The sequence below is a fragment of the Mobula birostris genome, chromosome 1, assembly GCF_030028105.1.
Source record: "Mobula birostris isolate sMobBir1 chromosome 1, sMobBir1.hap1, whole genome shotgun sequence".
Classification (NCBI taxonomy): Eukaryota; Metazoa; Chordata; class Chondrichthyes; order Myliobatiformes; family Myliobatidae; genus Mobula; species Mobula birostris.
The window spans coordinates 157,567,943-157,584,009 of NC_092370.1; the positions used below are offsets into that span (position 1 = coordinate 157,567,943).

General features: G+C 41.1%; 1 protein-coding gene across 1 annotated transcript in view; it reads right to left on the minus strand.

Moving 5' to 3' along the window:
* zfyve19 (zinc finger, FYVE domain containing 19) overlaps positions 1–16,067 on the minus strand; it is a 48,501-nt gene that overhangs the window by 27,344 nt on the left and 5,090 nt on the right. Inside the window, exons 2-5 of the mRNA XM_072264690.1 lie at positions 13,375–13,496; positions 6,316–6,369; positions 3,421–3,584; positions 814–959 (exon numbers count right to left, since the gene is read on the minus strand). Of these exons, the coding sequence (XP_072120791.1) occupies positions 814–959; positions 3,421–3,584; positions 6,316–6,369; positions 13,375–13,496 (486 nt within the window). The remainder of the gene's footprint in view (positions 1–813; positions 960–3,420; positions 3,585–6,315; positions 6,370–13,374; positions 13,497–16,067) is intronic.

Here is a 16,067-nt window from a genome sequence, read left to right on the forward strand (position 1 = left end):
ATGATCTTACAGAATGGCAGAGCCGGCTCAATGGGCCAGATGGCCTACTCCTGCCACTATTTATGTATTTAATAACAAAAATATTAATTTGAATGACCAAGCACCCAAGAACACTGATCATTCAGCACAGTAAAGGAAAAATGCTGTTACGGTGGAAAGAGTGCAGAGGAGATTTATGAGCATGTTGCCAGGATTCGAGGGCTGAGCCACATGGGGCGTCTTTTACTGGAATGGCCGAGCAGACTAATGGGCTGAACAGCTAATTCTGCTCCTATGTCTGATGGGCCGAATGGTTAATTCTGCTCCTAATGTCTGATGGGTTGAATGGATAATTCTGCTCCCATGTCTGATGGGCTGAATGGCTAATTCCGCTGCCATGTCTGATGGAATCTTAGTTTGTGTGGACCAGTTGTACCAAAGGGCCTATTTCTTTGCAGTACGACTCTAATACCAGGTGGTTGCAAAGTTAATTCCTAGACTGCACTAAATTCAGCTAATGTCAGTCAGGACAGCAGTGAGCAGGGCCAGATTTGGTCCTTGTACACAATGAGTCAAGCACCAGTTTTAAATTTGGCCATTTAGTGAAGAACTGATGCACCAGCAAGAAATAATATTCTGTATTGTGCCAAATCCACATGTTGAGACACAGGCAGAAGTATATAAAAGTGCACAACATTAAGCCAAATCTGTCATAAATTTCTAAGCTACTTTTCATATTTTTGCAGCAAATTGAAGGCTCTATGAATTTTTAGGTCACATGAAAGTGTGTTAAGTATACTTTCAGCATGGTACAAAGATGTTAGACATTCTTACAGGTTTAGGGATCTGTGATGGTGGGGTCTGGCCCTTTAACAGGGCTAGCCTGTCCTCCATTTCCCTGGTGGAGGGTATGGGTCGCTGAGGTTCCTTCTTCAGTGCAGCTAGCCGACACTCAATCTCTTTCTGAGAGGCTACATATTCTGCAATATACAATAACATATTGATACAATACAGTACAGAGGAAATGCCTCACTTTGATTAATCCAGATTATTCAATTAAAATTTGCAGATTTGTTTTTACATTTCTGCTGAGGATTGCGCCAAAAAAAAAAAAATCCACTTGGTCCAAGTTTTGCCTGTTTTTGCTTCTCTGTGTTGGTATTGTTGAATCTTGCACTAATTGATGTCAGGAAAAGAAAAAAAAAACTTCTTCTGGAGAGGATCAATATTAAGCTGTCCCAGCTTCAGAATATCAGAGATGAATCTTTCAACACTGAAATGGACTTCCATTCACACTTTTTGTCTTCATAAGTACTTCACTGTATTCAGATGAATAAAAGGTGATGCATCTTATACACGGATGAGGGAATAGATACTGTTTTAATTACAGAATAAAGATTAAAGATCAGTTTATTTCTCTCATGTGAATCCGAACATACAAAGAAATGTGCCATTCTGCATCACAAGGAGTATTGTGCTGGGGCTACATTGCTTGTGCCAACATAGCATGCCCACAACTCACTAACCCTAACCACACATCTTTGGAATGTGGAGGAAACTAGAGCACTTGGAGAAAATCCACACAGCCATGAGAACGTGTAAATTCCTTACAGACCACTGGTATTGAACCCCTCTCGGTAACTACTAGTACTGTAAAGCAACTGCACTAACTGCTACGGTACTGTACATCAGACCCTTGGAATTACTGAACAATGGTTTGGAAGCTTCAGATTGGATTAAATGGTATACCCACAAATTGTACCTTTTGATCACAACTCCAGTTCTGAGTAAAATCATAGCTTAAGGAACACAAGAATAGAAAGAACATGTTGAGGTAATATCTGAAAAGGGTTAAAAACATTGGCTCACAACATCAATAGGATAAGAATACCTTGGTGTGAACATTTACAAACCCATTTATAACAAAGATCATTATATTGCTTGCAGGTATTAAACTAAAATCCTGTTGGCCAATGAAATTTCTACGAAGAGCAGACAAAACCTTTTGCTATTGTCACCCAAGTGAACACATTTTCCCTTCTTTTTATTGTTTGATCAAAATCCTGGAACACTTTACCTCATTGCAGGATTTCTTTCATCACAGGGACAACTGTGTTTCAAGGTGACACCTTACGACTAACCTTAAGTGCATACAGGGATGAACAACAAATGCTGCTGTTGCAAGTTGTCACAGATATTTGAGTTGAATTGTATTTCTTATATCCTTCACATACATGAGGAGTAAAAATCTTTACGTCTCTGTCTAATGTGCAATCATAGTAATTTATAATAATTTATAATAAATAGAACAAGGTAACATAAAAATACACTCAAATCAGCACGAGTTCATCAGTCTGATGGCCTGGTGAAAGAAACTGTCCCGGAGCCTGTTGGTCCTGGCTCTTATGCTGCGGTACCGTTTCCTGGATGTTAGCTGCTGGAATAGATTGTGGTTGGGGTGACTCGGGTCCCCAATGATCCTTTGGGCCCTTTTCTCACACCTGTCTTTGTAAATGTCCTGACTCATTGGAAGTTCACAATTGCAGATGCGCTGGGCTGTCCGCACCACACGCTGCAGAATCCTACGATTAAGGGAGGTACAGTTCCCATACCAGGCAGTGATGCAGCCAGTCAGGATGCTCTCAATTGTGTGCCCCTGTAGAAAGTTCTTAGGATTTGGGGGCCCATACCAAACTTTCTCAACTGTCTGAGGTGAAAGAGGTGCTGTTGTGCCTTTTTCACCATACAGCTGGTGTGTAAAGACCATGTGAGGTCCTCAGTGATGTGGATACTGAGGAACTTAAAACTGTATACCCTCTCAACCCCAGATCCATTGATGTCAATAGGGGTTAGCCCGTCTCCATTCCTCCAGTGTTCCACAATCAGTTTTTTTGTTCTTGCGACATTGAGGGAGAGGTTGCTTTCTTGATACCGCTGTGTCAGAGGGGTGACTTCTTCCCTGCAGGCCACTTTGTTATTGTTTGAGATTAGGCCAATCAATGTAGTGTCATCGGCAAATGTGATTAGCATATTAGAGCTGTGGGTGGCGACACAGTCATGGGTATACAGGAAGTAAAGAAGGGGGCTTAGTACACAGCCCTGAGGGGCTCCTGTGTTGACAGTCAGATGGGTGGAGGTGAGGCTGCCTACTCTTACCACCTGCCGGCAATCTGACAGGAAGTCCAGAATCCAGCTGCACAAGGCAGGCTCAAGGCCAAGGTCTCTGAGCTTCCTGTCGAGCCTGAAGGGAGTTATGGTGTTGAATGTTGAACTGTAGTGCACGAACAGCATTCTCACATAAGCATTCTTCTTCTCGAGATTTGCAAGGACAGTGTGTAGAGCAGTGGCTATTGCGTCGTCTGTCAATTGGTTGTGTCAGTAGGCAATAATTATCAATGTAGTTATTAACAATGTAATCCAGTAATTAACAATGGAACTAACTTGGTTTGGTTTCTTCCTTCAGCTTCTCCAGTCGTTCAGCAATGGCTTGATCCTCTTTTGAAAGACCCCAGTGCTTAAACTTCATGCCAATGCTGGGCGCCTGACACCCTGCATTCTGGACTGCAGTTTGACCTTGTTGTTTGGCTTCCAAAGCAGCTACTCGCCTACAGACCAGAAGATAGTTTTATTGGACAGGGATTATTAGAGGAATTAGCTATTACAGCTGCTCATTTCTTTCATTCTGTAAAACCCTCATATTACAAAGAGTCGGAATTAGAGAAAATTTTTTATGTTGAATCATCTAAACCATGTTCTGTCATCTTAGAAAAACTGTTCACTGCAGTAGAACTCCATTAATCAAGCATGTGCAGAACTTCAGCAATGCTGGACTGGCAGATTCTCCAGATCACTGGATGTTGTTAATCAGCAACACACTTTTTTTTTTAAAAGAAAAGGGGTTACACAGCAGAAGTGATAAATGTTCCAGCAAACCTTGTATGTTTAAGGGGAGCATCAGAACTAGGGCCTCACAGCATCACTAGGGAGTCTGGGAACGGGGTGAGCGACATCTGTGGGAGGAAAGGAATTGTAGATATTTTGGGTCAAAATCCTGCATCAGCACGTGCAGATTGTTTGTTTCTCCAGATTTTAGCGTCTGCAGTCTCTTGTGTCTCCAAACTTCAGAGGGAATTGGATACGTACTAAAACAAAAAGTAAATTTGAAGGATTAATGGAAAATAGTAGGGGAGTGGTAAATCAAAGGGGCAAAACTAAATATTACTTAAGTTTGCATGCAGAGTCATCCACTCTTTAACAGATATTTTCATCCTTACCTAGCACATTACTGAGTTTCTACAATGTCACTGAAGGCACACCAAGGGAAAATCAGGTGCATTCCAACAGAAAAAAAAGAGAGGAAGTATTGATGACAAATTTAGACACTGTACGGCTGTCTTGATGTCACTTTCACAGCTGAATGACAGGACCTATCCAGCCTCAGTGTTAAAAATACTAATGGGAAGAAGACCAAGATTAAAGTTGAACTGAGAGCACAAAAAGTTACGAGTTTGCAGATTTCATTGTGGAAGATTCAGGAAATTATAATTAGGAAAAGAAAGAAAAAATTGTAGTTGGACTCTGGCTGGCTCACTCTCACTTTTCCAATATTTCTCAATCACCCCTCAATTTCTCCGTTTTTAAGTAGGCGTCCAATCCCCTTACTTGCTTTTTTTTTGTATCCTTCAGGGGAAGTGAAAGAACTGCGAGTAGAACCTCAAAAAGTAGTGTATCAAGCGAGCAGATGATGATTTTAAGGGCATTTGCACAGAACACAGTACTTTTCAAAAGATCGCATTGGAAATGAACACATGGGAGTCCCTTCTGATGCTACAGAAAAACAGGCAAAAAATGTTTAAAAGTGACTCAGAAAATAATAAAAGATCAGTGATCATAATAATTGCTTAGATGTTTGAGGGGAATTTAAAATTATCTCACATGCCGAAAGAAACTGCTTGTGCTGCTGATTTCAACAAACTCTGCACTAGTACTCCCAGGTCCATCTGTTCCACATCACCAGGTCTATCTCGTTTACGGTCCAAAATGCATCTCCTCACACTTACTGAATTTGAAAGCCATTTTTCATTCCACAGCCCATTTGTTAACTGACAAAGGTCTCTTTATCATTCTTTGCTTTACTATCAACAAGACCCTTTAATTTAGAATAACAGAACGTTGAAAGGACTAGATAGGGTGGACGTGGAGAGGATGTTTCCTATGGTGGGGGCATCCAGAACCAGAGGGCATAACCTCAAAATTGATGGGCAACCTTTTCGAACAGAGGTAAGGAGGAATTTTTTTTTTAGCCAGAAAGTAGTGAATCTGTGGAATGCTCCGCCACAGTCTGTAGTGGAGGTCAAGTCCATGGGTATATTTAAGGTGGAAGTTGATAGTTTCCTGACCGTCAGGGCTTCAAAGGATATAACAAAAAGACAGGTGTATGGGGTTGAGTGGGATCCGGGATCAGCCATGATGAATGGCGGAGGAGAATCAATGGGCTGAACAGCCTAATTATGCCCCTATGTCTTATGGTCAAGGTCTGATTTCAATTTGTAAAGATATTTCTCATCCAGAAGTAGAAAATATAGCTGGTAAATGGTAGTACTGTGTTGAAAATGTACTAATCACTCAAAGTTCAATTATTCACATTAGTGAGCTTCCATACCTCATCATCTCCACTTGAACTTTAGCAAGGATATAGCTCAAAGGCAGTTAGGAGATGGTCACAGTGCCCATGTCCATGAAGCCATTCAGTCATACAACAAAGAAAGAGGACCTTAAGCCCACTACATCTGTTCTAACCACCAATCACTAATCTACACATACTCATTTACTCAAATCATATTTCATAGTGACACAAGGGAAAACATTTAGCCTACTGAATGCCAACCCTCAAAGCATTCCCATAATATTAATTTGTCTCTTTATTTCTCTGTAAACTATTCTCTGTCGTAGTTCATCAACTCCCCTAATTTATCTGCCACCCACCTACAATACAGGCCACCTACACCAGTTAATTAACCCACCAGCAAGTCATAGCAATGTCGGAGGAAACAAGAGTACCCAGGGACAACGAGGAACTCAGCACACACAGGCTAGAATTGAACCCAGTTGCTGGAACACTAACTACTGATCCAATGAGTCATTTATACTGAATGAAGATTAACTCGTCTACTTAATTTCCCACATCTTTGCTAGCTTTCCATCGATACCATTCTGATGTAGCTATCCTTATTTTAAAGCAATAAGGTAATCCAAAGAAGTTGCAGTTTTATATTACATCGGCACTCTCTAATGTATGTTATAAATACAATCCACCAATCTGGAAGCAACCCTTACTTTTTGTAGTTCTCTGGTGGAGACCATCTTGCAGTATTGTCCTGTTTTTTGTTGCTGTTAAAGAACAAAAAAATAAATATTCATTAAAATAATTTTCTCTCCCTCTTGCTCCACATTCACATACTATACTGTTAGCCTTGATTTTTCTCCCAGTGCTAATTGTTTTTGCATCCTTAAGCAAATATGACACCTTTAAAAATGGCAATTATGGATGTACCGTATGGCCTACAGTGTAATAAGGGACTACTTTATGTTGTAGGGACACATCGTTGCATGCACTATTAGGCGTGTATTGATCTGTACATGTGTGTGCTGAGTTCGGATTCAGCCAGTAAAGAACCATGAAACTTAGCTCCCGCCTCCGGTGTTTTCACTAACAGCATTGCTGTGTAATCTGGCCACATACACAACACATTGGTGACGAGGTTAATGAACCTACATCTTATCAGAACGCCATCTATTAGTTGATAACGGCACTCGCAGAAAGAGAGCAAGGAATAAGCCAAGGAGCGAGAGAAGGAGGCAGAGCGAGGCTGCGAATCTGAAAGGAAGCAGGAGCACAGCCAGGGTCAAGAATGTCGGGAGACCATGAGACACAGATGGAGCTGCAGCACGTCCAGGCAAGACCACAGCCGGCGCTGACCCCCAGGGCTGAGAGTCTGCCTGCCCCAAAAGCGAGATAAAAAGAAGCGACACACACACCGAGGTGGAGTGCACTCATGGTTCTAGCAAAAAGGATAGGCGAGTCAAAAAGAAAACAAGGGGAAAACGGGGCTAAATTAACATAACAAAGATTGTGATGATTAGAACCATTACAGCATTTGATAGTGGCATTGAAGACTGGGCAACTTACAGTGAGAGAGTGGAGTTATATTGTGATGCTAACGATGTTAATGATGAAAAGAAAGCCAGTGACTTACTCAGTGTTATGGGAGCAAAAACATACGGCCTGCTACAGAGCTTGTTAACCCCTGAAAAGCCAGCTGACAAAACGTTCAAGCAAATAGTAGACACTCTCCAACAGCATTTAAACCCCAAACCACTGATCATTGCTGTAAAATTTATATTTCACAATCGGAATCAGAGCAAAAATGAAAGCATTTCTTAATATTGTGCTGAATTGCACAAATTATCCGAACATTGTCAATTTGGAGCTGGTCTATCGGATGCATTGAGGGACAGGTTAGTGTGTGGCATGCACTGTGAAACCACACAGAAAAAGCTCCTGGGTGAAAAAGACCTTACATTCGAGAAGGTGCTGAACATTGTAATATCAATGGAAACAGCAGCGTGGGGTGCCTCACAGATACAACAAAAATCTCTGGAATATGCTACGAATAAAATGTCACTGAGCAGAAATGAAGGAAAGAAATGTTACTGCTGTGGGAACATGTCACATGGTTTAAAGACAGAAAATGCAGAAACTGTGACAAGCAAGGCCACATTGGCAGAGTATGCAAAGCTAGTAAACAATGTTACCATTGTGGGACCATGCCACATAACCCTGATGATTGTTGGTTTAAAGACAAAGAATGCAGAAACTGCGGCAAACAGGGCCACACTGGCAGAGTATGCAAAGCTAGTAAACAACAGAAAAAGGACAAAATACAGAGAAACAAGAAACCCCAGAAAGGAAAACACAACAATGTACACAAAATGAAAGAAAGCAGTTCTGATGAAAACGACTCAGACGAAAGTGAATTGTCTTGTCTGCAACTTCACAGCCTGAAAGAGAGAGATGATCAAAGAGTAATATGGATCACTTCACAAGTGGCGGGCGTGAGACTGAAAACGGAGTTGGACACAGGCTCAGCTTTAACAGTGATCTCTGTACATGATTACAAATGACTGTTTTCTCACCTACCTCTGAAACAAACTAAACTACTGCTAAAGACTTACACAGGACGGAAAGTGCGTCCCAAAGGCAAAATTAAAGTGACAGTGACCTACGGAGACAAAACACAGCAGCTAAACCTCTATGTACTGAACAATGGAGGACCACCATTGCTGGGACGTGAATGGCTCAGGAAAGTCCAGTTGGATTGGAAGACCATCAAGGCACTAGATGTGTCAACAAAGGAGGGCAGCTTGGCAGGGAAGATGTCCGCAGCTCTCCTCTCACCCATTGTCGACTATTACAACGACGAAGAGGAGCTAGACAGCGTCGACGATGAGGACGAACACAGTATCCGTGGCCGTGAGTCGGATGAAGATACAGAAGATGCAAGGGAGACAGATATTGCCAATAAGCAGGATGATGAAGACTACCTGGAAGTAAAAGAGCAGATGTACCAGGAGAAATTGACATCTCTCAAAAGACAGCTACAGCAGTTACAGGAAGGCACTTTGCAGGAGTATCAGAAAAGGATAAAGAAACTAGATCAACAATACAAGGAAAGAATACGAAATGCAGAGCTCTTTCTGCAACTGGAGACAGAACAAGTGGAAAAGAATTACATTCAAGAGAAGAAAGCAACAGTGCAGGAATCTGAAGATAAAAAGATTGAGTTAGAAGAAAAGGAAAAGGTGATTGAGAATGAGAGGCTAACAATGGAACTCACAGGAGGTTCTATGGAGGTAGGAAACCAAGGAGGAGACCTAATGACCCTGTTCCAATTACCGACAAAAGACGAAAACCTGCACCTGTGCAGTTAAATTACTTGTTAACAGATGAACAGATAATGGAAGACCTGTGAACTCTCAATAAGCTTAAATCTCCGAAAAGACCAGCATCTCCGTCTTCTCCTGAGCATCTTCCCAGCACTCCTGCTGAATCACCAGCACAAAGATATGAAGCACAAATAGAAGATGGAAAGTTATATTACGATAAGAGATGGTATCATAAAGGTTAGGCTATCTATTTGGAATTCAAGGAGAAAACAAAGATTGGCTATGTAATTAGCTCAGTTGGGGAACAAATGAGATATGGGTAAGGAAGACAAGTGATAGCACAAAGATGTGTATATATCTAGGACAGCTGCACAGAGCAGTCTTCATTATACAGAGGCGATCTGCTGCCTAGAACTCTTAGCAAGTTGGAGGCGCACATCTTTTTAACTCCCTATGCTCAGGGGTCAACTTTTCATGACTTTTATATGGAAATCTGTATTAAAACAAACAATTTTATTGACAGACGTTACCCGGAGAGGCAGAGAAACCCCCCCCCCACCCCGAGACTTGAGTTAGAAATGGGTCATAGACCAAAAATAAAAGAAGCTCATTATAATTTGATATTATCATGTTACTTTGTTATAATTTGACATTATGTTACTTTGTTATGATTTGATATTATTAAGTTACTAAGTAAAACAAATGGTAGGCATTTGTATGTTACGGGTAGACATATTTGTTTAGCATAGTGACCCAGTTAAAAAAAAAGTTGATATACTATTAAAATAAAAGGGGAGGAGTGTACCGTATGGCTTATAGTATTATAAGGGACTACTTTACGTTGTAGGGACCCGTTGCTGCATGCGCTATTAGGCACGTATTGAGCATGCACTATTAGGCACGTATTGATCTGTGCGTGTGTGTGGCAAGTTGGATTCTGCCAGTAAAGAATCATGAAACTTAGCTCCCGTCTCCTGCATTTTTATTAATAGCATTGTTGTGTAACCAGGCCACATACACAACAATGGATATTTAATACACAAATGAAAAATGTGTGGTCATAGTAGAGATTATGAACTGTCTGGGCCATATCTAGGGTGGTGGTGGGGTAGTACCATATTTTTGATTCAATATTTGATTCAGTTATTGGTTCAAAGATTATAAATGTCATTATAGTAATCCACTTGTTGTCCCCTTTTCTGCCCAGCTCATCGTCACTTCAAATTGTTCACCAAGCTTTTGTAAACTTTAATTTTGATTAACCAACATCACATCGCCCATTCTCCATAAACATTATCCAAGTCTACTTTGAGTCTTAATAGACATCATTTCATTCATACAGCCCTCAATGACCTACATTTGCAATGGTTAAACAATGCTTTTTAAAATTCTAATTTTCGCATTCAAATTACTCCATAGCGTCGTCCCTTCCAACCTAATAATCCATCAAGATATCATCCATTGTAATTTCTTCCACAGCTTCCATTTTGATCATTCTTCTTCTGGTGGCCTTGCCTTCAGCTGCTGAAGTCCTTCACTCCCGACTTTCCTTCCTCTGGACCCCACTTTTACACAAACCCATTTTAATACCTTACGAGGCTTGCCATCAAATTTTGCTTGGTAGTACTCCACGAAACACCTTCAGACAATAAGTTGCTATATAAAAAACGGTTTTTTCCATTTATTTATTTATTAACAGTGAGAAATAAACTACTAATAGCAGAAATCCTATGCAAGTGACCCCAATTATGTTGTAGTCAGTTGTTCTATGTTACATAGCTGCCTTGTAAAAAATGGTAATATAAAATATTTACATTATTTCAATTGTTCTTCCTATGTAACACCATAAGCTCTGCTTTTATGACATTATGAATAATAACGAGAAGAAATTGAGGCAGCTGGAGGAACTCAGCAAGTGAGGCAGCACCTGTGTAGGAAAGGGGGTGGTTGATAACTCAGGTTAAGACTTTGCATTGAGACTGAGAATGTAAAGACATAGATAACTGGAATAAAGAGGTGAAGTAGGTGGGGGCAATGGTAGGTGGAACCAGGTAAGGAGGCATTGATAGGCAGATGCAGTCAGGTAGAGGAGGGGTAAAAACTGGGCAACTTTCTCCTGCACCACCTGGTTCCTTCTGCCTAAAATAACACTGGGTCCTCAATGCACTACTCCCACTGTTCCCATCTTCCCACCATCCCTTCCTTATCTACAAACCCCATTTCCAGAAAAGTTGGGATATTTTCCAAAATGCAATAAAAGCAAAAATCTGTGATATGTTAATTCACGTGAACCTTTATTTAACTGACAAAAGTATGAAAAAAAAGATTTTCAATAGTTTTACTGATTAACGTAATTGTATTTTGTAAACACACACAAATTTAGAGTTTGATGGCTGCAACACACTCAACAAAAGTTGGGACAGAGTTAAAATAAGATTGAGAAGTGCACAGAATATTCAAGTAACACCGGTTTGGAAGACTCCACATTAAGCAGGCTAATTGGTAGCAGGTGAGGTATCATGACTGGGTGTAAAAGTAGCGTCCATCAAAGGCTCAGTCTTTGCAAGCAAGGATGGGTCGTGGCTCACCCCTTTGTGCCAAAATTCGTGAGAGAATTGTTAGTCAGTTCAAAAGGAACAATTCTCAACACAAGGTTGCAGAGAATTTAGGTCTTTCAACATCTACAGTACATAATATTGTGAAAAGATTCAGAGAATTCAGAGACATCTCAGTGCGTAAAGGGCAAGGTTGGAAACCACTGTTGAATGCGCGTGATCTTCGAGCTCTCAGGCGGCACTGCCTAAGAAACCGTCATGCTACTGTGACAATTATAGCCACCTGGGCTCGGGAGTACTTCGGAAAACCATTGTCACTCAACACAGTCCGTCACTGCATCCAGAAATGCAACTTGAAACTGTATTACGCAAGGAGGAAGCCATCCATCAACTCTATGCAGAATCGCCGGCGAGTTCTCTGGGCCCGAGCTCATCTCAGATGGACCGAAAGACTGTGGAACCATGTGCTGTGGTCAGATGAGTCCACATTTCAGCTAGTTTTCAGAAGAAACGGGTGTCGAGTTCTCCGTGCCAAAGATGAAAATGACCATCCAGATTGTTATCAGCAAAAGGTGCAAAAGCCAGCATCTGTGATGGTATAGAGCTGCATCAGTGCCCACGGCATGGGTGAGTTGCATGTATGAGAAGGTACCATTGACTCTGAGGTGTATATTAGGATTTTAGAGAGACATATGTTGCCATCAAGGGGACGCCTCTTCCCGGGACGTCCATGCTTATTTCAGCTGGTCAATGCCAGACCACATTCTGCACGGGCTACAACAGCGTGGCTTTGTAGGCACAGAGCGTGTGTGCTCGACTGGCCTGCTGCCAGTCCAGATCTATCTCCTATTGGAAATGTATAGCGCATCATGAAGAGGAGAATCAGACAACGGAGACCACGGACTGTTGAGCAGCTGAAGTCTTTTAACAAGCATGAATGGACAAAATTTCCAATTGCAAATCTATTACAATTAGTATCCTCAGTTCCAAAGCGAATTACAAAGTGTTGTTAAAAGGAAAGGTGATATAACACAATGGTAAACATGCCTCTGTCCCAAATTTTGTTGAGTGTGTTGCAGCCATCAAATCCTAAATTTGTGTATGTTTACAAAATACAATTAAGTTGGTCAGTAAAACTATTGAAAATCTTTTCTTTGTACTTTTGTCAGTTAAATAAAGGTTCACGTGAATTAACATATCACAGATTTTTGTTTTTATTGCATTTTGGAAAATATCCCAACTTTTCTGGAAATGGGGTTTGTAATTGTAATCATCACCTTCCTTTCTGTTCAGATTCCACAATCTACAGCCCTCTTATATCTACTGATCACCTCCCGGCCTCTGTCGCTAACTCCACCCCTCCCTTCTCCATCTGCCCATCACTTCCTCCTCACTCGGCTCCATCTGTCCCACTCCTCCCCACGCGCCTCTTCATATAGCACCAAACCGTTGCTGGAAAACAAGTTTCACGACAAGCAAGTCAGTGATAATAAACTTGATTCTGATTCTCCCCCTTCACACCCTCAATGCTGATGCAAGGTCTCCACTGAGAAAGCTGATCACCCCTTTCCTCCAAAGATGTTGCCCAACCCGCTGGGTTCCTTGAGCGACTTGTTTGTTTTACTCCAGATTCCAGCATCTTCAGTCTCTCATGTCTCCGTTAAAACAGAATACGCAGGAAACATTCTGTAGTAATACAACATATATGAAAAGAGGAAGAGTTACCGTTACAGGTAGAAAACATCCAGACAAATGCTACATGACCAGCTGAATGTTTCCAGCAAATTCTGTTTTTATTTGAGATTTCTAATATCTGCACTTTAATGATATTTATTATAAACAAGAGATAATTCACTAGTTTTCTGGATTATGCTACTTTCATATCATCAGTTACCTTGTAAGTGCTCCATGGCATTGCCTGCAGACCTTTTGCTGTGTATGCCCACCACAGGGGACAAAGGCACTGTAACTGAGGCAAGATGAACAATACGCATAGCCACAGTTCTTGCATGCAAGCTGCAAAAATTTTTGAAACAATCGTGAGTTAAAGAATGTCAATTAATTTACAACTATTAGATATTTCTCCTCCCCCACCCATTGAGAGTTGCACTCTGTAAAACTGATAAAAGCAGAACAAAACACATAATACACATCTAAAACAATGGTTAAGTATGACAGAATATCAAAACCCTGTTCTGGAGCCTGTCGGGAAATTAGACAAATGCAAATATTGGTTGTGTACTGCAAATTGATGTCTGAGATTGGGGTGATCTTGGTTGGGCTGTGCACTGGCCAAGGTTGAACGGTTTCCCATACATCATGCATGCTTCTTTCATTCTAGGGGAACCTTGTTGGTGACAGAACAGAATATTGTAATGAAAGAGACTGAGAAGGGGCGTTCAATGGCAGATTCTCACTTCACCTCAGTTTGCATGGGTCTATGATAGACCAGTTAACATAATTTCTTAGATGTTCATACCTTCATTTAGCAGATGTAGAAAGATGAGCGTTTTGAGGACAGCCCAATTTGAAGAGGAGCTCTACAAATCCCTATTAATAGAAGAGCTAATGTTTTTGTGCAGCTGAAAACATGCCATGTATAGTGAATACTGCTGTCCTCCAATATGCTCTGTGTGGTGAAGATCACACCCATTGTATCTCTTGAATGACAAAATCCATATTGTGACTATGAGAAACTCAAGACACATGAGACTGCAGATGCTGCAATCCAGACCAATAAACAATCTACTGCAGAAACTTAACAGGTTAAGCAAACATCTGTGTGGAGATGAAAGAATTGTTGAAGTTCCAGGCTGAAACGAGACTGAGACTGAGAATGGAGAGAGAAGGGAAGTATAAAGGGAAAGTGGAGAGGTGAGATACAAAGACAAAGTGATTGGTGAGGAGGGATGAAAGATGATGGGAAGGTTGCACAGGTAGAGCAGAGGAAAGGGGATGGAAAACACTGCCCATTCAAAGGAAGTAGTTGAAAAGTACCTTTGAGATGATTTTCCCTATAGCAGTACCAACAGACCCTTCTACATTTACTACAAATAGACATGGCTTCCTTCTTTAAAATTGTCATATTTCTGGTCAGTCATAAAGAGAGTCATAGAGCACACCACGTTCATGTTGACCATCAAGCACCAATCTGTAGCAATCTCATTTCAACTCACTTGGTCCATAGTCTCTGTGACTTGACCATCCAAGTGATTGTCTAGATACTTCTTAAAAGTTGTGAGAGATTGTCTCCACCACTCCAACCACTCTCTAGATGAAAAGCCCTTCTTTACATGTCCTCTAAACATCCTATCCATTACTTCAAACCAATGCCCTTTGCTATGAGCGAAGTTTCTCACTATTCACTTTATCCATACCCCTCATTATTTTGTATACAGTATACCTAAGAGATTTTCTCTCAGTCTCTCCTACTCTTAGGAAAGCAGACCTAGCCTCTGCAGTCCCTAATGTGTTTTGTTCTTCTCAGATGTCATAAATTCACACCAGCACTTCTCTGCTGTGTTCCAGTACTTCAGCGAGGATTTTGTTCATTCTAGAAGCTTTGTTGGTGACTTTTTCATCCGGTTGCCATGTTGGGGGTAGCATAGAAAATCTCGTGCATAGTGGACTAAAGGATGTCAATCAGGGTAGGTGCATCAAAGAGGGAGTGCTGGTTGAGGAGGGTCCTGGATGTCCTCTTCCAGTAGCTGCTATCCCTGATGTACCTTTTCTATGTCATTACCTCTTCTCAGGATGGTGCTTGGCCATAAATAGTCTTGACAGCACTGACAAATCAAAGTAGCTGGATCTCTTGTGCTCCTTTCACTTACAATCCATTGTTAGGGCCTCCAATTTTTTTTTTGTTGGACCTTGTAGTCTCTAGCTGCCAGGAAAATCATTTTGCATTCATTTTTTTTTAAACTCCCAGTCAATCTCACAAAAAACGGTCTCAGTGTTTTCTGGTAGAGAAGTCATGAGTGTCTTCACAAATGTTAACTATAGTGGACTCCAGGGCATTCCAGACACTGGATTCTCTGTGGCTCCTGTTGATTAAAAGTCATTCGTGATGCATTAACAAGCTAGAGTTTTCTTTGCAGGGTCTTTTGAGCCCTTCGATATTGATTTTTCTGCAGTGTTTCATGTCGCAATCAATATTTTGAGGCCAATTTTACAGCTATGACTGGAGTCAGTAAGCAGCTAGCATTCCATCATTGATCCAGGTGGCAATTTGTTCCCTAGTATATGCCTAATGCTTGGATCAAGGGAGATACCATATACTTTTCTCTATGACAAGACAGGATGTTGATTATGATTATCTTTTCCCCCAATCATTATTGTCAGATGAAGACTATTTTAGAGTCCGCTTTCCCCAAGTTTAAATCCATTTCAACTCTGAATTGATGCTGTCAAGAAGGATTACTTAATGGGTGGGTTAGTAAATTTGCAGATGAGACGAAGATTAGCAGTGGTGTGGATTATGTCGAAGACTGACAAAGAATACAATGGGAGATAGATCAGTTACAGATAAGGGACGAGAAATGGCAGATGGAGTTTATTCTGGCCAAGTGTGAAGCGTTGCAGCTTGGT